This window comes from Panthera pardus, unplaced genomic scaffold (genome assembly GCF_024362965.1).
Source record: "Panthera pardus isolate Hobbes unplaced genomic scaffold, ASM2436296v1 HiC_scaffold_15, whole genome shotgun sequence".
Lineage (NCBI taxonomy): Eukaryota > Metazoa > Chordata > Mammalia > Carnivora > Felidae > Panthera > Panthera pardus.
Window position 1 is genome coordinate 5,265,567 of NW_026526710.1, and position 21,213 is coordinate 5,286,779.

The following is a 21,213-nucleotide window of genomic DNA, read 5'->3' on the forward strand; positions in this document are numbered from 1 at the left end:
TCTGTCCCTGTCCAGACACCCCTGAGCAGGTAGGCTCAGGCAGCAGCCGAAGCACGATCCGGATGCCGGTTTCTTGAGTCTCTGCCTCATGCGTGTTTCTCAGCAATTCCCTCCCCTCTCCTGCGTGTCAGGCATCTGGACAAATTGCAGGCCAGCCGCGGTGATCTTTAAACTTTTTGTCAACAGCGAAACGCTTTGAATGAATTTAATTCAGAAGCTGGATATGTAAGGCAGATCAGAGGAGAGCTGGATAAAGACCTTTAGTGGCTACAAGCCTTCAACCTCTTATAGGGAAGTTGATGCCGCTGGTCATTTCCAAAAATACCAAACTGTAAAATAAACGTAGACGCCCTAACGGGCTTCACCTATCTGTGTGGTCGCCACAGTGGACTCTGTATCAGTTCGCTTTTGCTGTGTGACGAGCCAGCTTAAAAGTCAGTGGCATGGAACGACAGTCGCTTACTCTCAGGGGTCTGGGCTTGCCTGGGCTTGCTTATGCATCAGCGGGGCTGGCTGATCTAGGATGGCCATGGCAGCAGCGGCTCAGCTCTGCTCCACATGCGTCTCATCCTCCAGCCCCCTGTCCTGGGCTTGTTGTCACGGTCACCGCAGGGGCGCGAGAGAGTGAGCACAAACACACAAGACTTTTGCAGCCTCAGCCTCGGGAGTGGCACAACATCGCTCCCCCGCCTTTCATTGGCCAGGGCAAGTCAGAAGTCTGGGAAGGATGCACGTGTAGAGAAACAGACTGACTCTTGGGTGAGAGCGATTTCAAATTCACGCGGCAAAGAGCATGGATACTTGGAAGGGTGAAGTATGGAGGTCATCAGTGCAGTAAACCAAATTTCATGCTTTTGTTAAATACTACGTACTTTGCATTTTTTTCTCCTTGTTTTCTATACTGGTATCCGTCTTCTGCTAGTGCTGAGAACCCAGCTGAGTGAGGACGGTGGGCGGCCTGGTTGCCTACCTATCCTGTCCTTCTATCCCCCACCCCCCTGCAGCCCTTGAGATCCCTCCAGGGAACTGCTGAGCCCAGTTTGGTGGCGGGGCGAGGGAATAGGAGGCAGGCATCCTTTGATGTTTGTCTTAAGTGTGTGGATAAGAGTGGAGACAGGCTAGGCAATTCGCCCTTACCTGTCTCAGCCGGCAAGCCAGGGGTCTCTCTACATGCAGCCTCCGAGGGCCCCAGCAGGAAACAGAAATGAAACCATTCCCATTTAACAGATCCAGAAACTGATACTTAGAGCGGAGCAGAGCCCGCTGCTTACACGCGGCAGACCCAGGATTACAATCTTGAACTCCGCCAGGTCAGGGAGGGCTCACGTTGCCATGCAGTAGGCCCTCCGGGTGTTTTCTGGCTTGGATGCAATGCTGTGAGTAACTTGTTCAAAGAAACAGTACTTTGGCCTTTGATGAGTTCCCAACACTGGACCCTGGTCTTAAGGCTGCAGAGCTGGGATCCTGTGCTCAGAGGGCCTTGGCAAAGGAGCCACTGTCCTGTCATAGGAGCATTCTCGAGGGTTCCGTGCTGACAGCACTCCCCAGCATATCACGGGGAGGCTCAGACAGGCCCAGTCTCTCTCTTGAGAGCAGAGGCTCTGGTCTGAAACACTATCTCGCTTCTCTCTGTTTGCTTTTGGAATTAAAACACGAAAATCCACAGGAGGCTTGTGAGTCCCCACTGAGACCAGTCGGTGACATTTTCAAACACTGGATGAGCTGTTTGTCAACTGCGTGTTTTGGAGCCGAGAATGGGGGAGGGGTTGGAGAGGTGCTGGCAACCCCTGGCACGCCTTCTGCCTGTCTGCAGATGGAGGCAATTATGTCAGGCTGGCCCTCTCAGGGACCCCCGTCCCTGCTTATGTTTCTGGAGCCACACGTGTTCAGCAGCACCCATTTCCTGCACACACGGACCCGGGTGAGTTGTGTGATGGGGTGAGAGGCATTGGTTTTGTGTCTGGCCCGTGACTGACCCTGTCCACGACCAGATGGTGAGCTCCAGGAACATGTCCTTGAAGGGGTCTCCACTGGGAACATGGCCCAGCATCTCACCCGTGCTCTGTTTTTGGTCACTAGGCTGCTTTGTAAAGGCAGGACATAAATGGAGAGGGATCAGGAGAGGTAGAAGGAAGACAAGTGAGGACAAAGGAGGGAAGAATAGGGCCAGTTGGGACGTCCATTTCTAGGGAAAGCCAGAGGGACCTGGGGGAGGGGGTGGCTGAATTAGGTTATGACACAGGCTCTTTTGGGAAGGGTGGGTGATCTTCATTATGCTGGAGTCCAGTGCATCCTTTAAAAATAATTGAAGAAACGTCAGGCTCAGGGATATTAGCCCACTGTAAGGAAGATCTTTCCAATACAACATCACAGGCTTCCTGAGAAAGTGAGGTCTCCGTTGTGGGGAGCATTCAAGCAAGGCTGGAAAGACCCCTGATAGGGAGGCCGTGGCAGACAGACAATGTTCTGGTGTTCATGCCTTTGTGTAATCAAGGTCCCCTCAAGGTGAGGGCGCCTGAGGGTGGGTGGGACCCGGGACCTGTTTCTAACCTATAGGATACAGCAAAGGGACGGGACGTCACTCTCGTGATTACATTATGTTGTATAAGACTCTGTCTCAGCTGACAGGAGCCAGGTCCCCCTGGCGTACTTGATGAAGCAAGCAGCTCCCAGGATGAAGTTGGAGAAGCCCACTTGGTTAGGAATTGCGGATTGCCCCCAGGACCCCAGGGGTAGCCTCTTGCCAACTGCTAACAAAAAGCCAGGCCCTCAGTTACGCAGCTGCAAGGAAACGAATCCTTCCAGCAACCCAAATTTGCCTGGAAGCTGATTTTTTTTCCCCCTCCCCGGTCAAGCGTCCAGATGAGAACACAGCACAGCCAACACCTGACTGCGTCCTCATGAGATGCCAAGCGGAGGAGCCGGCTTAGCTGGGCCTGGATGGACACAGACACTGTGAGATCACAAATGTGTGCTGTTTTAAGCCCCTAAATCGGTAATAACTCGTGATGCAGCAATAGAGAATGTAGAAAGTGTATACAGACCCTGTAGATGGGGCTTTTTTCCGCTCTGTCTCTACCCTCCAGCCGAGTTTTTCCAGTACCTGCAGGACAAATCGCCTCAACCTGAGTGGCTGCAAACAACGAAACCATTTATCACATCTCCCGGTTTCTGTTGGTGGGAATTTGAGGGTGGCGGGTGCTTCCCCCACAGGGTTACTCGCGCAGTTGGTGTCCTCCCAGGGCTTGCTGGGGGCTGGAGGACCGCGGAGCAGTCAAGATGGCACTGGCTGGGGCTGGGGGCCTCCCTTCCCCTGCACATGGGGCTTTTCCACAGGGATGTTAGCGTGTCCTCATGACGTGGCGTCTGGCTTCCCCCAGGGCAAACGATCCAAGACCACAAGGCAGAGGCTGCGATGGCTTTTACGACCCAGCCTTGGAAGTCACGTACCGCCACTCCCACTGTATTTCTTGGTCACACGGGACTGGCCGGGAGTCAGCATGAATACCAGGAGGCAGGGGTCCTAGGGGACCACCCTGCAGGCTGGCTGCCACGTTGATCTTCACCTCCTCCGGCACTCTGCCTGCTCTCTCAACTCCAAGCTTTTGCAAAGACCGTTTACTCCCTTCGCCAGGCCCGGTCTCTTTCTCTGCTGTCCCCTCCCGGATTTCAGCTTACCCTTGCGGTCTCCACAGGGGCCCTACTGCTGCTCTGGGGCCTGAAGCTTACATAATTTGGGGGGCCCTCTTTACCTTTTACAAAATTTTCAGCTCACAGGACCATTGCTAATGCCCCTCCTGGGGTCTGGGAAGGTGCCTGTGCGAACAAACAGTCCCAAATGTAAGCTTTGCTTGTATCACAGCAGATCTTTGTCTGGGTCTTAACATGGCTGTCACTTCCCCAGGGAGCTGTCCTTGGCCCTTTAGACTAACCAAGTTCCACTGCTTAGGTCACCCTTAGGGTTAGACGTTTAACATCCCTTTGGGCCACAAGGGACTGTGTCTTAATTCAATAACTTTCTGTGCTCACTCTCACACACTATTCTAAATACGATTGACACAGTAGTGACCCAGACCCAGACAAGGCCCCCACCCTCCTGAAACCAACATTCTGGTGCAGGGGTGGGGGGGTTGCGTGTAGAGAGATGCAGTAAACAGGTAACAAAATTATTTTAGAAAGGTAGTTTGAATTAGTGATAGGCGCCATGAAGAAAATAAATCTGGGCAATGGGGGATCAAGGAAGGCCTCTCTGAGCAGCTGGTATTTGAGCTGAGGCCTGAATAATGAGTGTTCCTGGCGGGAGACACGGCAAGTGCAAAGGCCCTGAGGCAAAAACAAGGTTTCGGAGTTTGGGACTGAGCAGGGAGGCCAGTGCAGCTGACTATAGGGATAAGGGAGAGCTGGAGGCCACGAGGATGGAGACACAGGTTAAGGACAGACCGGGTAGGATTTTGCACGTGGGCCAAAAGAGCACGTCCTATTTTATTTAGGTAAAGTTCACACGATAATATAACATGAACCATTTTAAAGTGTACAGGTCATTGGCACTTATATTCCCGATGGTGTTCGCCCACTGCCTGTATGTAGTCATGGGTGTTATTCTAAACCAGTGCAAAGCCATTGGAGGGGTTTGAGCAGAGTGGGCCAAGTGCGTCGATCGGGTGTTCATCCCCAGAGGCCCCTGCTGCAAGGCAAGGTACGTTTCCATCAGCATTTCCCCAGGCCACCCACCTCCCTTCCCTTTCTCAGTGTCAGGCTTGCCCAAGACATCTGCTTCTCTTTGCTTCCAGACTCTTCCTTCTCCGCTCTCCAGACCAAACCAGCTAAGGGTGGGAGAATGGAAGAGAAGCCGGGGGAGGGAGGGAGATGGGGCTTTTAATTTCCAACTTTGAGCGTCAAAAGGCAATTTCATGCCTGCTGATGTGATTAGAGCAGTGGAAATAATAGAAGCAGACAGCTAATGGGGTGCTGGGGCCGGAGGATTCCTACTCTACTGATTTTTTTCCCTGGCAGGGACAAGGATTTCCAGCAGTATTTAACCTTGCTTTCCACTCAGGGGGGGCACCTCAGCGCCGTGGGGTGTGGACCATCTTATTAGCAGAGATAATGACAACAGCACTAGCTCTCCACCCGGCCCCCTTTGACCCTCTGCACCGTCACCAGGGCTGTGGGGCTGGCCTTCCATTCCCTCTGTGTCGTGGAGGTTAAGTGTGCAGCCTGCCCCGCTCTGGATTCCACCTCTGCCACCTCCCAGCCGTGTGACTTTGGGCCGGTGGTCTCACTGCTCCGTATTGGGGTCTCCTCAGCAGTAAGCAGACAATAACAGCCCCTGCCCTGTAGGGACGGCGTGAGGAGGCAGCGGGATCATGTGGGCACCCGGGAGGTGCTGTGTCAGTGCTGACAGAAAGAAAGAAAGAAAGAAAGAAAGAAAGAAAGAAAGAAAGAAAGAAAGAAAGAAAGAAAGGAAGGAAGGAAGGAAGGAAGGAAGGAAGGAAGGAAGGAAGAAAGAAAGAAAGGAAAGGAGGGAAGGAAGGAAGGAAGAAAGAAAGAAAGAAAGAAAGAAAGAAAGAAAGAAAGAAAGAAAAGAAAGAGAAGGAGGGAAGGAAGGAAGGAAGGAAGGAAGGAAGGAAGGAAGGAAGGAAGGAAGGAAGGAAGAAAAGAAAGGAAGGAAGGAAGGAAGGAAGAAAGAAAGGCCAAAAAAAGCACAAGATGGAATACAAAACGCTACGGGAGCTTCTGAGGCTGGAAATCTGGATGTTTTTGTGAAATTACGAGCTTTTTGTAAACCCTGTTGGCAATTCTTTCCAACTTATAAAGGAAATAATCTGCTGCACAAACAGAACATATGTGCAGGCAGGAGCTGGGTCAGCCTCGGACCCCCTCCTCCCAGAATGGTTTCCCTCCGGCTGTGGAGTCTACTGTTCTGGGTTCTTTTCCCGAGAACACCCTTACTCTCTGGGTTCTCCTGAACTTCCTACAAATGCTGCTCACAGAATATGCCTACCATGTGCTAAGCACTCGGTAGACAGAAACTCACGAGAACCCTATGAGGGAGGAACGTGTCCCATTGTACAGATGAGCAAACTGAGGCTCATCTCCTAGCTGGAGAGTTTCCCAGCAGGAATTTGAACTGAAGACACCAGGGACCAGAGCCTAACTACAGTCTGCTTCCTGCTGCACAGCCTCACGCCTTCCCATGTTACCTTTCAGGCTCCAGGCAGGCTGGCCCGTCCATCCCAGCGGTCCGCCCGACAGACAGAGGAAGCAGGAAGAGCTGACAGATGAGGAGAAGGAAATCATCAACAGAGTGATCGCTCGAGCCGAGAAAATGGAAGAGATGGAGCAGGAGCGAATTGGGTGAGGCCTGACGCCTGCCATCTGTCCGGAGAGCCCCCGGGGCCCGAGGACCGGCAGGCTGTGCCGCCCAGGGGTGTGCTGGGGTGGCGGGGCTTCCCTGAGGGTTTGCCGTCCGTGACCTGCCAGACCGCTGACCCTGCAGAACGGGTATCCTTGTGGCATTAGGTGGGAGAGCTCAGGGAGGAGGAGAGAGAATGGGCTGGGGGCTCGCTAGGGAGGGGACTTGGAGGCTAGGGGTGCCATATAGAGGGGGAGCCCTGGTAGGACAGTAGGAGATTGTCACTGGAGCCTGGGGGCCAGTGATTGTGAGCGCAGGGGGTCTTGGCCAAGTTCAGTTGCGTAGAAATATGCTCTGGAGTCACCATTGACCAGAATATACAGCCGAGGGAGAGCTAAGGAGAAGAGTGTCTGTCTAGGGACAGTATGCCAAATAGCGCATTTGAAATGAACTTAGAAAAGAGAATTGCAGAAATGGAGCTTGAAAGAGGGAGACAGCACGAGAGGGAGGCAGCAGAGGTTAACCTGACGGGTCTGGACTTGAAGAACCCCAGGGTTTTGTCCCAGTTCCCTGCTTGCCCGCTGTGGGTCCCGGGCATGATGCCTCACCTCTCTGAGCCTCCGTTTGCTCACTTGTCGAGTGGGGGGCACGACAGTACTTATCCCACAGGACTGTTGCAGGCAGCAGATGAGATGATGCATGTAAGCTCCTTGGCCCAGACCCTGGTGACACTCAGTGTTTCATAAATGGTAAGAAGAAGGGAAAGGTGGAGTTTGGAGAGCAGATAGTTTTAAAATGTATAGGGGAGAGAAGCAAGGGCTAGAAGGAGGCTGTGTAACAGGTGCGTCAGAGAGTGACAAAATCAGTGAGCAAGGCCAGTGCTAGAGAGTGAGGGAGCAGTATGTGGGTGGTCTTGCGAAGGGAGGAGTGGAGAAAGCGGGGGTGACCATGGGGTCGGGGAGGTAGGAGGCAGGCAGGGACCTAGGACAGTATGTGTGTATGGGGGCTCTTGGTACAGGTGGAAGACTGGCTGTCGGGATGCCGGGCCGCTGGAGGGTCCTCCAGGACCAGGGTCTCAAATGGACTTGCTCCTTCCCAGCTCCCTTCCCAGTCCCCCTTCTGTCAGGGGCGGCCCTTGCCAATTGCTTACAACGGACGCAGGCACCGAGGTGCCATTTATGTCCCTACCCACACACTCAGCTAAGGGTTAAAGAGGTTCTTGGATGGAGACTGGAAGTTGGCACCTTTGGTTTGAATTTCTGCAGACGATTTTACTCAGGGTGGATGGGGAGCACTGCTGACAAATGACAGGCGCCTGCCACGTACTTCCTGGGTCCGCCTCATGGGTCGCCCTCCTTCTGCGTACCCCGGAGGCTGCCGAAGGGAGAGATCTCAAGGGGCCTGCTTATAGGATCGAATTCTTAATTTTGCTTTCTATTATTTTTTTTAAGTTTACTTATTTTGAGAGAGAGTGGGGGGGGGGGAGGGACAGAGAGAGAGGGAGAAAGAAAATCCCAAGCAGGTTCTGCACTGTCAGTGCAGAGCCCGATGTGGGGCTTGAACCCACGGAACCGTGAGATCATGACCTGAGCCAAAACCAGGAGTCGGATGCTTAATCGACTGAGCCAGCCAGGCTCCCCTTAATTTGCTTTATAAAAGACCTATCGAGGGTGGGAGGTGGTCCAGGCAGGAGATCTGTGAGTGTGTGTATGTGTGTGTGTGTGCACACACGCGTGCCTATGTGTGTGTTCACTTCCCCCAACAATGGGCCTCAGCCTTTTGGAAGTGAGGGATATGGGTTTTAAGAGTAGACACTTACCAGCAAAACTCCTCTCAGCCATTTTCTGGCATAGTGCTTATTACCAGGTAACATATTTTATATGTTATATATTTATTTTGACTCTTGTACATCTCTCCCCTGTTAGGTTGTGAGAATCCTATAGGTAGAGATTTTTGCCTGTTTTGTCCACTAGCGAATTCTCAGAGCCTAGCTCATAGTAGGTGTGCAGTAAAATATTTGCTGAGTAAGTGAGTGAACGTGGCAGACCATATTGCCCCAAATTTCTGTAGATATCCCCTGTGGCCAAGATGATGGAGAATTTAGAATCTTGTAGCTGAGGGTCCAAATTCCCAGGGAAGGCACTCTGATTGGCTGGCTTATGTCAGGGGCTCTCATCCAATCAGCTGTGGCCAGGGGTGCCAGCCATGTATCAGGTGGGCTGCCTCTGAGGGTGACGTTAAGGAGGTCTCTGTGGCCCGAGCAGATTGCAGCATGAACATTCTGGAACATTCTAGAACAGGATAGATGGGTCCCCTGCTTCGTCCTCCATGTCCTGTCATATTGCCTCAACTAACTTGGTGACGTGGTAGAATAGCACCGTGGTTAACAACTGGGGACCCAGAGTCAGAGATACCTGGGTTCAAATTCCAGCTCTACCACTTACCCTCTGTGTGACCTTAGGTACACCACGTTAGCCTCTCTGTGCCTCAGTTTCCTCCTCTGTAAAATGGGGACAACATTAGCGCATAATTCTTGGTGAGTGTTTAGTTAGGAGGCACAGGATTATCGTAGTGCCTGGGACAGAGCACATGCTCCATAAATGGTGGCAGTCGTTTAGAGATAAATTTGCTTAGGAAGCTCAGTTTTTGACCCCGGCCAGGGCTTCCGTTCTAGAATTATGCCCTGAGACGCCTGTTTGGCAAGCCCTGGAATTCCAGCAGCCCTGGCTTCCCCTAAAGGAGATTTGAGAGGCTTCCAGGGAGGCTGGGGCCAAGCTCTTGATGACAGAGTGTCCCTTTGCTGAGATGTGCTTTCTGCCAGAGTGGGAGAGGACAGTCCTACAGGATTCTGGCCGTGGCTGTCTCCCTGCCCTGTTCTAGCAGCCAGTTCTTGCTGGTAGCATTGCCAGAGGCAAACCCGTCGCTATTTGTGTCCTACAATCTCAAACCTGCCCTCATTCCTGTTCTATCCATGCTTCCCTGGAGGGGATCAGAGCAGAGTCAGAAGAAAGCAAGATGATACATCAGACATGAAACGAAGCAAGTCTGAAAACAGGGTGCCAACGGGGGTCCCATTTCAGGACCCGAGGTTCTCTGTTAATGAGGCTTTGGGGCCTCAGTTCTCCCACCCATCTAATGAGGCGGGTCAGTCTGATTCTCGGGATCCTTCCTGCTCAGACTCTATAGCATTTGGCCGTGTCTGATGGAGGACCCCAGACCATGCTGTTGGCTGCCCCTCTCAGAGCAAATGAGCTCCTTCTAACTGTTAAAATTGAGACCCCTTCTGGGTTCACACCAGCTCTGTGGTGTGGAGTCTTTTAGGAAGTGGTTTGAAATCATCATACTGGGCACCATTTATTGAGCACTTACTATGTGCCAAGCATTGAATCTAAAACTTCCTGGAGATTAACTCCTTAACTGCTTCTCTCAACCCTGTCAAGTAGGTGCTATTATTTAACCCCCTTTTGCAGGTGAGGAAACAGGCTTAGAGAAGCGATTTGCCCAAGGTCGCTTGCCCAAGGTCACATGGAGCCAAGATGTACGTCTCTGTCTGGCTAGCTTTCAGAATTCTGCTTTTAGCTCTCGGCTGACTTGGGTGTCTTTCCTGAAGGCCTGGCCCCAAATTCTTAGACTCCAAAGAACACGGAGATTTTTAAAGCCCAGATTTGGAGGGGACCTTGTGGAGCTAGAAGCTGGAACCCATTCTGTGCTGGTCTAGCGGTTCCCTTCCAGTTTTTCTTCACCTCTTTGTATCTCCAAAGCTACCAACATTGGTCTGCGCACTCCTGTGGCTCTGAGAGATACAGAGAAGAATCTTCCTCAGGCCTCCCAGGAGGCGCTGCCTCCCTAGGCCAGTTTGGCCAGAGCTGACCACCCCAGGGAGCCCCAGGCAAGCAGCAGACAGGACCCGCTTCTCTCCCTGGAGAGTGGGGGGAGGAGTGCCTAAACCTTGGCTCACCGCTCGGCCCACAGCCCAGCTCTGCTTTCTTCAGCATCCCTGGAGGAAGAGATGGCGACCAGAAAGGAAATTCATCAAACAGCCTCATTTTGCCCCCACATTCCTTATAGAAGCACTAAGTGGGATGTCAGAGGTTATTTGACGTGCCCGGACTACTATTGGCAGGAAAGGAAATTAATTCCAGGGAGACTGCTTGAGTCATCTGTTACTGCTGCTTAACAGCCACCCACAACTTAGTGACTGAAAGAAACCACAGTCATTGTGTTTCGCGATCCTGTGGGTTGAGAATTCAGGCAGGGCTCTGCTGGGTGGGTTTTCAACTCCGTGGGGCACAGGCTGGGGTCACTCCCTCAGCTGCATTCAGCTGGTGGCGGGGCTGCACTGAGAGCTGCAATCCCAAGTCCGTGCTCCAGTGTTCTCTCTGTGGCTTGCTCTCTCCATGGGATCTCTCCTTTTTCGATAGTCTGGCCTGAGCTGCTCTAGGTGGCAGCCAGATCCCAAGGGAGCAAAGATGGACGTTCGCCAGGATTTTTGCCAGCTAGGTCTGGAACTGGTAGGGCATCACCCCTCCATGTTCTACCGGAGAGGGGAAATAGGTCCCTTCTCCTTATGGAAGAAAGACTTGGGCCACCAGGGAAGGAAGGCATTGATGGCGGCCATCTTTGGAGGCTTCACCTTCTGCAAAAAGGGGAGTTTAACGTAAGGATTCGGAGAGATCTCAAGGGATCCGAGGGCAGGAACACAGCCTGGCCTCAGGAAAGTTTTGCTTCTCATCTGACATATTAGAAAACATACCGATACTGTACCTCCTAGATTTTTATAGCTCTTTTTAGCCCTAATTCCAGATTCCCAGGGAAGGAACCCTGACTGGCCCAGCTCACCCTGAGCATCCACCTCTCCTCCAGCCAGCTGTGGCCAGGGGTCGCCGGGCTACAGATGCGGCTGCTGAGTGTGAAAAGAACCTTCGTGCATTGGACAGACACCCATAGGGTGTCCCCCAAAGTGTTGCATGTATTAACTCTGGAGTTAAACCTTTGCCTAGGAAACCCTGTCGGCGGCTTTCATTTTGTTTTTACCCTGTGGTTAGATAGATCCCTCCACATCCTCATTACATTTCTTTCTGTCCAGAGCCTCTCAAAGGCATTGGCTCACATATCCTGCCTGCCAAGGGATGGGCAGCCGGGTGGCTTCCATTTGAGGTCAATTTCCCTAAACAGATGGGCCCACAAAAGTAATTAGGATTTGTCATTAACCTTGGTGCCCAGACGCTGCCATGGAAGAGGAAGGCAGAGAGACACAGGGAGACCTGTTGTTGACAGAATCTGTTGGGTTCTGTCACCTCCCCATCTCGGTTCCATCATCCCTCATATTTTTGGCACAGAATTTTTCCAAAATGTGGACAGAGGGAGAAGTGAGTAATAATGCCTATAATTTGCGACATTGAATTGGGTAGACATCTTTCCTGTGATTTGTAAGGGGGTCATACTCTCCCCTTTCCAAAGGAGGACCACTTACAACCACCTTCTTCTTCTTCTTCTTCTTTCTTCTTTCTTCTTTCTTCTTTCTTCTTTCTTCTTTCTTCTTTTTTTTCTTTTTTGACCTGGAGTCCTAAATGTTCTGTGGATAGGATTCAGGGGTTTGGAGGCATTTATGCATGTGTCTGTATTTTTGAGAAGGAATATTGATAGATTTCATCATACTCTGGAGGAGGGCAGGGAGACTCTGAACCCTCCTATGTTAAGAACCACTGAGTAGTACCTTAGTTTCCCCAGGTATTGGACCAGTGGTTTCTTTCTTTCTTTCTTTCTTTTTTAAATTTTATTTGTGGATCAATGGTTTCTAATGCCCGATAGCGTTAATACTTTATAGAACCTGTTTGTGCAAGATGAACATAGAAGTCTTCTTAATTCCCTAAGTAGCCCAGTGTCTGGCATAAAAGAGAGAACAAATAAATACTCGTTAGATGAATAGTGTATGATGAATGAAGCCTAACCCGTAAGCCTCTCATGGAATCACTTTGACCTCACTGCCTCCTGGACCTCATCTGTAAAATGGGGAGTTGGCCCATGTCGTCTCCCAAGTCTTTCCAGGCTGGAGTTTTTCAACCTTCGTACTGAGTATACTTGGAGACAGATCATTCTTTGTGGTGTGCACTGTCCCGTGCATTGTAGGATCTTTTTTTTTTTTTATGCAGCATTCCTGGCCTCCCCTGCTAGATGCCTGTAGTGATGCCTCACCCAGCTATGACAGCCCCAGATATCTCCAGCCATTGCCACATGCTCCCTGCTGAATGAACCACAGCGCTCGCCCTTTCTGTCCGGTGGTTCACAAAAGGGAGAAGAGACAAACTTGAAAATTTTCCTGCAACCATGCTCAGCGTCTAGAGAAATAAAACGGTAGCTTGCTCTTCTTACAAAGCACCACATGCCAGCTCTGTGCTCGAAGCTTTATACAGATTCCTTTATGTAACTTTCATGACAACCCTATGCATTCAGCCACATTATTCTCATTCCCATTTTATAGATCAGGAAACGAGGCACAGAGAGGTGAAGCACCTTGCCCAGGGTCACATGGTTAATAAAGGCTGGAACTGGGATTACATACTGAGGCAGACTGGCTCCAGGACTAGAGTCTTACTCTGCTCTTCTATAGAAAAGCAAATATTTATTGCCAAGCACTGTGTGAGGGACTGTCCGATATGTTATATTTCCTTTCATTTTCTTAATGTCCTCGTTGAGAGACAGACTGTTGTCCCTGCCATACCGCTGAGGAAAGAAGCTCAGTGAGGTTAAGATACTTGCCCAGAGGCACACAGCCTTTGCATGGCCAAACCAGACTTGGAACTTGAATCTGTCTTTCCACTTTATCCTGTGGCCTTTTGGGGTGCAGGGAGGGAAGGCAGCTGACAAATGAGTTGAGGGATTTAGGGAAGTCCAGAATTTACAGGGGATCTCAGATCCTCACTCCGGGTAACCGGTTCCAGCTCACACACTTGTTCCTTCAATGGGACAGTTCATGTCTCTCCACCGCAGTGACCCTTGTCCCCTCCTCCAGGCCAGGCCGAGGAAGGGGTTAGAAAGAGCTCTAACCGTAAGCACTGAAGGGAAACTAAAGCAGGCCAGTATCTGGGCAGCTAGGCCTAGCCTCCAGCGCCATCTTTCCTCTTACAGGCTCTGTGTGCCTCAGTTGCCCATCTGTAAAATGGGGGTGAATCCTAGAGCTGCTCTGACGGGTTGAAGATGGCCCAAGGAAAACAATGCATATAGAGTACTTAGCACAGCTCCTGGTAACCATGACAATTATTGGGTTTCTAATGACCCAGCACCTTACCCGGCATTGACTACCTTAGCTCGGCTGAACCCTCCAGCTGTCTTTTTCTCTTGGCTCCCTCGTCTCCAACTCTGAGCCGAGGTGACCCCCCTCCCCGAAGAGCTGAGGCCCAGGCAGGAATCCCGTTCACCAATCCATCAAGGAGAGAAATTAGGATCCACGGCTCCCCAGGTGTCGCCAGTAATAAACAACAGTGAGAATTAATGAGTCTGAGATACTCGCACCCCGCATGCCAGCCGAATGGCTTCGTGATAGGGCAGCTCAGTCATTTAAGGACAGGTTTCTGCGAGACCTTGGCAGTGGAGTCTCAGGCCAGTCGTCGTCAGAGCAGCCATGTCCCCATTCACAGCAAATGATCTGATCCTGATTTAAGAAAACGCCAAGTTTAATAAACTTAATGGCAATATCCACCGCCCCCCCCACCCCCAGCTGGGAAATTAGGGTGAGGGAAAAACAGCATGACTCTGGAATTGACAAAACAGAGACAGGGAGACAAGATGACATCCACCCTCCCCTTTTGCTGTGTTTTTATGAATCGTGTGTAATCCAACCTACCGCTGCTCTAAAGGCAGCCCGCCCCGACCCAGCCCCGGCTTTACGCCATCTCCCTCCCCGATTGAGGAATCGCCCGCAAAGCCATCACGCCTCCCAGGCAGGGTGCCTCAGCCCCGCAGCATGCCACATTAAGCCTACTTCCCGGTGTAATTGCACACCCATTAGCCTTCTCCTCAACATTCATCCGTAGCCGCTGCAGCAATACGCATTTGAAAGCTCAGAAGTAGTCGCCTGAATGCTCCCGAAGCCAGTTTGGACTTTTTGAGGGAGGCTGAGCTTTACAAACGGGCGGTGTCGGTCAGTCCTTGACTTGGTTTCTGTCCTTGTCTGCAGAAGGCAGCCAGATGGGGCTGGGCTCTCGGCGAGGGTGGTGGAGGGATAGCCGTACGTGTGAAGATGTGTTCTGCCCGGAGGTACGATCACGCGCGTGTGTGCGAGCGTGTGTGTGTGTGTGTGCTCACAGGGGCACGTGGCCATGTGCCTCTCCGGGTGTGCCTGTGGGCATATGTGTTCACCTGTGGGTACGTGTGCTCTCCGTGTCCGTTTCTAGTCGCTGCAGCTCCTTCTAAAGCTTTCAAAAGACAGGTTCTGTGGGCAGATGATAGCATCCTCATTACACAGAAGAAGTGTGAGACCGGGGAGCCACAGGAGCCACCAATTTCTAGAAGAAATAATTAACAGCAACCATGACTCAGTAGTTACCGTGTTCTGGGGAATTTTACAAACACTCTCACTGCATCTTTGCAACAGTCCTAGGAGGTAAGGATTTTGTTTTCCCGAATTTACAGACGAAAGACAGAGGCTCAGAAGGGTTAAGTAACTTTCTTGGGGTCACAGAGCTAGGAAGTGCAGGGCCAAATGTAGACCCAGGCAAACTCACCCCCAAACTGGCACCCCAATCCTTATGTCCCTGCCTATTTCTAAATTCTGCAAGTGTGTGCATGTGTACCTGCATGTAGGGAACCTGCATTTTCCTGGAGTTGAGCGTGAGCGCCAGGAGAAGGTGATTGGGATCCTGCAGAGTCCCAGGCTTGGCTTGTCTGACATCCACAGCCAGGCAGGGAGATATTGCCCCAACCTTGCTGTGGAGAGGAGGGCTGAAGTCTGATTCTGATGTGAATCAGTCGGAAATATGACCCGGGTGGCAGTTATCTGGTGGACCCCATGTAGTCACGTGGGTCCTTATAAGAGGGAGGCAGGAGGGTCAGAGTCACAGCAAGGTTGGAAATTGCCACACCGCTGGCTTTGAAGATGGAGGAAAGGGTCATGAGTCAAGGACTGTAGGCAGTTTCTGGAAACTGGGAAAGGCAAGGAAACAGGTTTGTCCCTGGAACCTCCAGAAAGAACACAGCCTTCCCAGCACCTTAACTTCAGCCAGTGAAACCTGTGTCAGACATCTGGTCTCCAGAACTGTGAAGGTAATATATATATATATATATATATATATATATATATATATATATATATATATATATATATATGTTGTTTTAAGCCATTAAGTTGGCAGTGATTTGTTATGGCAGCAATAGGAAACTAACACGGAGCAGATCCTCAAAGTCTGGTCTCAGGCAATGGGGATTCTAGGTCCTCTTGAGAGCGTACTCTTAGCCATACTGAGTTAGACCCACAGGGGACAATCTAGTAGTTTCAAGAGACCTGGTCCAGCCCCATGGGTAGACAAAGACTGGGGACCCACCTGCCTCGTTCTGCCTGGACCCACTACAGCTCTGAAGTCCTCACTGCCGTGATCCCCTTATGGGCTCCGTTCTTACATTCACGTGTTGTCTCAAAAGAGGGGAGGTTGAGTCTCCTCTACCTAAAACCTGGTAATGGTATCCTATCAAGATCTGGCACGGAGCAGCCCCTGCCCACCCTTCCAGCCTCATCTTCCACCATCCAGCCCACTGGCCATACTGAACATCTCTCAAGTACTTTGCACATGCTGTTCCCTCTTCTTCCTAGTACTTTTCCTCGGCCCTCTTTACTGGTCCAGTTCCTCCTTATCCTCATGTCTCAGCTCTATGGTCACTTCCCCCGAGGCCCCTTCCTCACTGTTCACGTCCCTCTCTTACACGTTCTCCTAGCTGCCCATAACTGCCCTTCAGAGAACTTTACTATAGCATGATTATGATGATTTCGTTAATGCCCGAGTCTCTCGCTATAATGTCAGGTCCGTGCAAACAGGGACTCACCTGTTTCGCTCCCAGGTGGGTCCTCACATAGCAGGTGCTCCGTAAATAATTGAATGAATGAGTAGCCCATCTGCATCCATTCGGATAGCAAGGTCAGACCAAGCTGGGAACCCCTTCCCGCCAGCCCCAGGGATTGTCCGCTGATGCCTAGAGGAAGAGATGCACCCTTTCTGGTACCTCTGGGAGCATCCTGGGAAATGGGACGTGCCCACTCGGCTTCGCTGAGTAACCAACAGCTCCCCTTAAGTGTCCAGGCTGGTGATGGATGTGTTTCCTGGATGCAAGGCGTGAGTTGTAGTCATAAAATTAATCGGGCATGTAAAGACATAACTAGAGAGTGACAGCCATGTACGGTGTCCAGCTAATTGGGCACTTAATGTGGAGACATTAGACAGGCAAACACCAGGCTGCTGACACAGAGCGGTCCTTCTCTTAGTCCTTGAGGGATCTTCTATTTCAAAACACCAGGGAAATCTGGATGTTTCAGCCTCAGGATCTGAGACTCCCTGAACGCTGCCCATGGGAGGAAACTTGAGGTGCACCTCATCTAACCCCTCACGTTAACGTCTGGGGGAAAGGGCACCCAGAGAATAGAGGGTTTTCAAGGTCATTGACTGGAGAAAAGGTAGGATTCAAACCCATGGCTTTTGACCCTGCCTTATCTGTTCCCTATCTTCAAAAATGCACTTTTTCTTCTAATATAAAGGCAACACATGGGGCGCCTAGATGGCTCAGTCGGTTAAGCATCCCACTCTTGATTTTGGCTCAAGTCGTGATCTCACGGTTTGTGGGGTTGAGCCCCGCATCAGGTTCTGCACTGACAGCGAGTAACCCGCTTGGGATTCTCCCTCTCTCTCTGTCCCTCCCCCACTCTCTCCTTCACTCTCTCTCTCTCTCTCGAAATAAATAAATAAACATTTTGGAAGAAAAGGCAACACATGTTCACTTTGGAAAATTAAAGAAGCAGAGGGAGTCCAGACAATTGAGTGCTTGAGGAGGGTGGGTGGTAGAGACATTAAAGAAGGAAATAAAGCTTTCTTATAATCCCACCACCCCGTGATTATCACTGTGACTCTTTAGGTGTTTCCTTTCTCATTTTTTTTTTCTTTTTTGCCCAGTGCACACCATGAAGGGATTCAGATGAGCATGTTCCAAACCCAAGTTCACACCCTGACTCTACATCCTGGGTTTTGGGGGTTCTCATCCCTTTAACATAAGGAGAGCATTTCCCCGTGCAGTTTGCCCGGCTGCTTCCTTCCTTACTACAGTGCTTACCAGAGTGTGGCCCGGAATTCCCCAGCCTCAGGATCACAGAGGGAGCCACTTCAATATTCAGATTCCCAGGCCCCACCGCAATCCCACAGAATCATCGTATGTGTGTCAAACACTCTCTCCAGGTGCTCTAGAGGTGCCATAAGTTTTGAGAACGTCCCCCCATGCAGTGGTTCTCAACAGGGCCGCATGCTGAAATACTGGAAACCGGGCTTAAGCAGATCCATAGCTGAGAAGAGGCTCCTGGGTGGCTCAGTCGGTTAAGCGTCCGCCTTCAGCTCAGGTCACAATCTCGTGGTCTGTGAGTTCGAGCCCCGCGTCGGGCTCTGGGCTGATGGCTCGGAGCCTGGAGCTTGCTTCCGATTCTGTATCTCCCTCTCTCCGCCCCTCCCCCGTTCATGCTCTGTCTCTCTCTGTCTCAAAAATACATAAACGTTAAAAGGGTAAAACCACTGAAATATTTTATCACTGGGATAAAGACCCACTTGTCTTCGTGGTCTCTCGTGACATATTTTGAGCTAGCTTCCTGCACAGTTTCATTTCTAAGTTTATACTCTTTGGCTGTCGAAGCCCTCCACGTTGAGACCCCGGCATTTGGGGCTACAGAGAGGATGTCAAAATGAGTAGGCTGCGGGAAACCCCCTGCTCAACCGATCCGGGAGCAGAGAAGGAAGGTCTGTGCCTCCCACCCACATGCTTCTCTCTTTACTGGTCTCTACTGAATTCACAAATAACAAGAGTCCCTGAGCTGAGACATCTGAATAATGATCTTAAATCTGTTGTTTTTCCACGCCATTTGCTGCACTGAGAGAAGCTAATGAGACACTCCCCATTCAAGACCCATTAATGGCGCCTTTCGGCATTTAGGAGTGAACTGTGGGAGGAACAGGCATCTTGGTGGAGGCTCTCATGTGGGTTTTGCAAGTGGTGAGTGAATCCATGGCCTCGATTTTACAAGAGGAGGCAGGAAAGCCTCTTAAGTTTCCTAAGCAAAGCGCACTGCCGTTTGGAATTGGGTCACCTGTCCCGTGCCGTCCTCCTGGGGCTTGACTTGAGGCAGGAAGCCGGGAGGGCTTCATGGAAAGCAAAGATGATTTACTGACACAGAGAACTAGATTCTAGCCCTGGCGGAGCGACCCCAGGCAAGCCTCTCACCTTCTCTGTGCTTTGGGACCCGCACTGATAGAGAGAGGAGAACAAAATCTAACCGTTTTCTGGCTAGGGCAGTGCACGCTGGAGGCAACCCGCGAAAGAGGGTGTGGACAAGAAAAATGTCTCCATGCGTTTACCATCCCCTGCCTCCCATCAGCTTGCCTCATCGTCTCATAACATGTTATAATTCTGCAGCATCGCAAGGCATCCTGAAGTTTATCTGCTCTAGACAACTTCAGGCTGTTTCTTCAAACTGTGGCTTTCCAAAGGAAATCTAATTACAAACAAACAAACAAACAGAATGGATAAATGCAGACATGCTGTGAATTAAGTGCAGTTTTCTGGCCCCTCAGAATCACCCCACCACTACAGTGCACGGCCCCTCAACTGGCTCTGAGGAGCTCTGGGGTGCCATAAAGCACAGCTTGACAACCCAACTCCTTCTGTTTTACAGATGAGGAAATTGAAGCCCAGAGAGTCCAACTCCAGGGCTAACCCCCAGCTTTCTCAATCCTCTGTTAAGGGCTTTCCCGGGAAACAAAATGATGGGGCAGCTGTTGGGTGTCTTGTCCCAAGCTCAGGGAAGTGAGATGGACAGAACCAGCTAGGGTAACTGGGTGTGTGTGAGTTGGTACCTACTTACCAATCATTGAGGGTCCCTTGGTGTAGGGCCTGCAGGAGGATCCAGCAGGGTGGAGATCAGACTGTTCCAGAAGACCCCCATGGCTCTGCCTGGCACATAACAGCAGGGTGTATTGCAGTTAAGAACAGAGATTCCAGGGGCACCTGGATGACCCAGTCAGTTAAGCGTCCGGCTTCGGCTCAGGACATGATCTCACAGTTCGTGGGTTTGAGCCCCACATCAGGCTCCATCCTGACTGTGTGGAGCCTTCTTGGGATTCTCTCTCTCTCCGCTTCTTCCCGCTTGTGCTTTTTCTCTCTCTCTCAAAATAAAATAATAGTAATAATAATAATAATAATAATAATAATAATAATAAAAGAATAGGAACTCAGGACAAACTGCCTGGGTCTGGATCCCAGCTTTCTCCACTTCCCAACTGTGCGACTTGAGTAAATCACTTAGTCTCTCTGTGCCTCAGTTTTCCCATTTGGAAAATGGGGACAAGAATAGTGCTCAGCGTATAGTACTACTGGAAGGAGTCCTTAAGAAAATTGATGTGGAGTGCTTATCTCTGTAGCTGGCACATACTAAGTGCTCAGTGCACATCGGCTACTGTTATTCTAGGTCATCTGAGACCGTGGACTGGGGGGCTTGCTCCTGGTTACCGCCCCACCCATCATCCTATAAAAACAATTTCTAGGGAAAACACAGGGAGAGGGGGAAGGGAAGATGAGGGGGAGGAAAGGAGGAGCGTGCTGCCTCTGGCTCTGTGCGCCCTGCCTGCCGAAGCAGCTCCGTCCAATCTGGGTCACAGCAGAGGCTCTGGAGCCCGCAGGCTGCTCCTGGCTCTTCCCTGGACAGAGTGGCTCTCTGTCGAATGAAACACAAAGGGAGAAGTTGCTATTTTTAACACCGCAAATCCGAGCACTTTGAGGGGATGGCAGGAGCGAGGAGGCTTGTGGGGAGAGTCAGCATCAGGTGGCTCCCAGGGTCCTTCTAGAACCTCTGATACCCAAGTTGTATCCCGGTGGTTCTCATGCCCGTGGTGCCCCCAGCGGGAACCCGGTCCTTGGAGGGGTGGGCCGGGTCCAGCTCCCTCCTGAGAATGGGAGCAGGTGTGCTAGGGACGGGGTTGGAGAACAGCCAAGATGAGGAGCAGCTGAAAGTAAACTTTGAGATGGCAACGAAGACATCCGAGTGAAGACGTCACGTCGACAATTAGATAAAGGGATCTGGAGCCCAGAAGGCAGTTTTCTCTGGAGGAGGTGATGTGAGATAGTAAGTCTAGAGAAGGTGTTTAATCTGAAGTCAATAGAAGGAGGTGGGAGATCTGGGATATGGGTCTGTGGTGTTCTGAAAACGTATCAGAATTTCATGCACACGTGCCTTTTTCTGGGGGAGGGTCCAAGAGTCCTCATCGGACACCCAAGAGTCCATGACTCAGAGAAGGTCAAGACCGTCAGCCTGATACTAGGAGATGCCGGTGGTCCCCGCTCCTATGAGGCCCTCATTACTCTGTGTCTGCTTCCAGGCGCCTGGTGGACCGTCTGGAGAACATGAGGAAGAACGTGGCTGGGGACGGGGTAAACCGCTGCATACTGTGTGGAGAACAGCTGGGGATGTTGGGCTCCACCTGTGTGGTGTGTGAGGACTGTAAAAAGGTACCAGCATCCTCCTCCTCCCTGCTGCCCTTCTCATCACATGCAGGGGGCTGAGCCTGGGCTCGAGCCTTGGGGGACCCTGGGTCTTGGGGACGGAGCTTGGATTCTGAACGGTA

The 21,213-nt window shown here is 51.2% G+C and overlaps 1 protein-coding gene across 1 annotated transcript in view; it reads left to right on the forward strand.

Annotated features, from left to right (window-relative positions):
- The window catches only part of RPH3A (rabphilin 3A), a 274,290-nt gene that overhangs the window by 215,408 nt on the left and 37,669 nt on the right, over positions 1-21,213 (forward strand). Inside the window, exons 4-5 of the mRNA XM_053902042.1 lie at positions 6,211-6,357; positions 20,968-21,097. Of these exons, the coding sequence (XP_053758017.1) occupies positions 6,211-6,357; positions 20,968-21,097 (277 nt within the window). The remainder of the gene's footprint in view (positions 1-6,210; positions 6,358-20,967; positions 21,098-21,213) is intronic.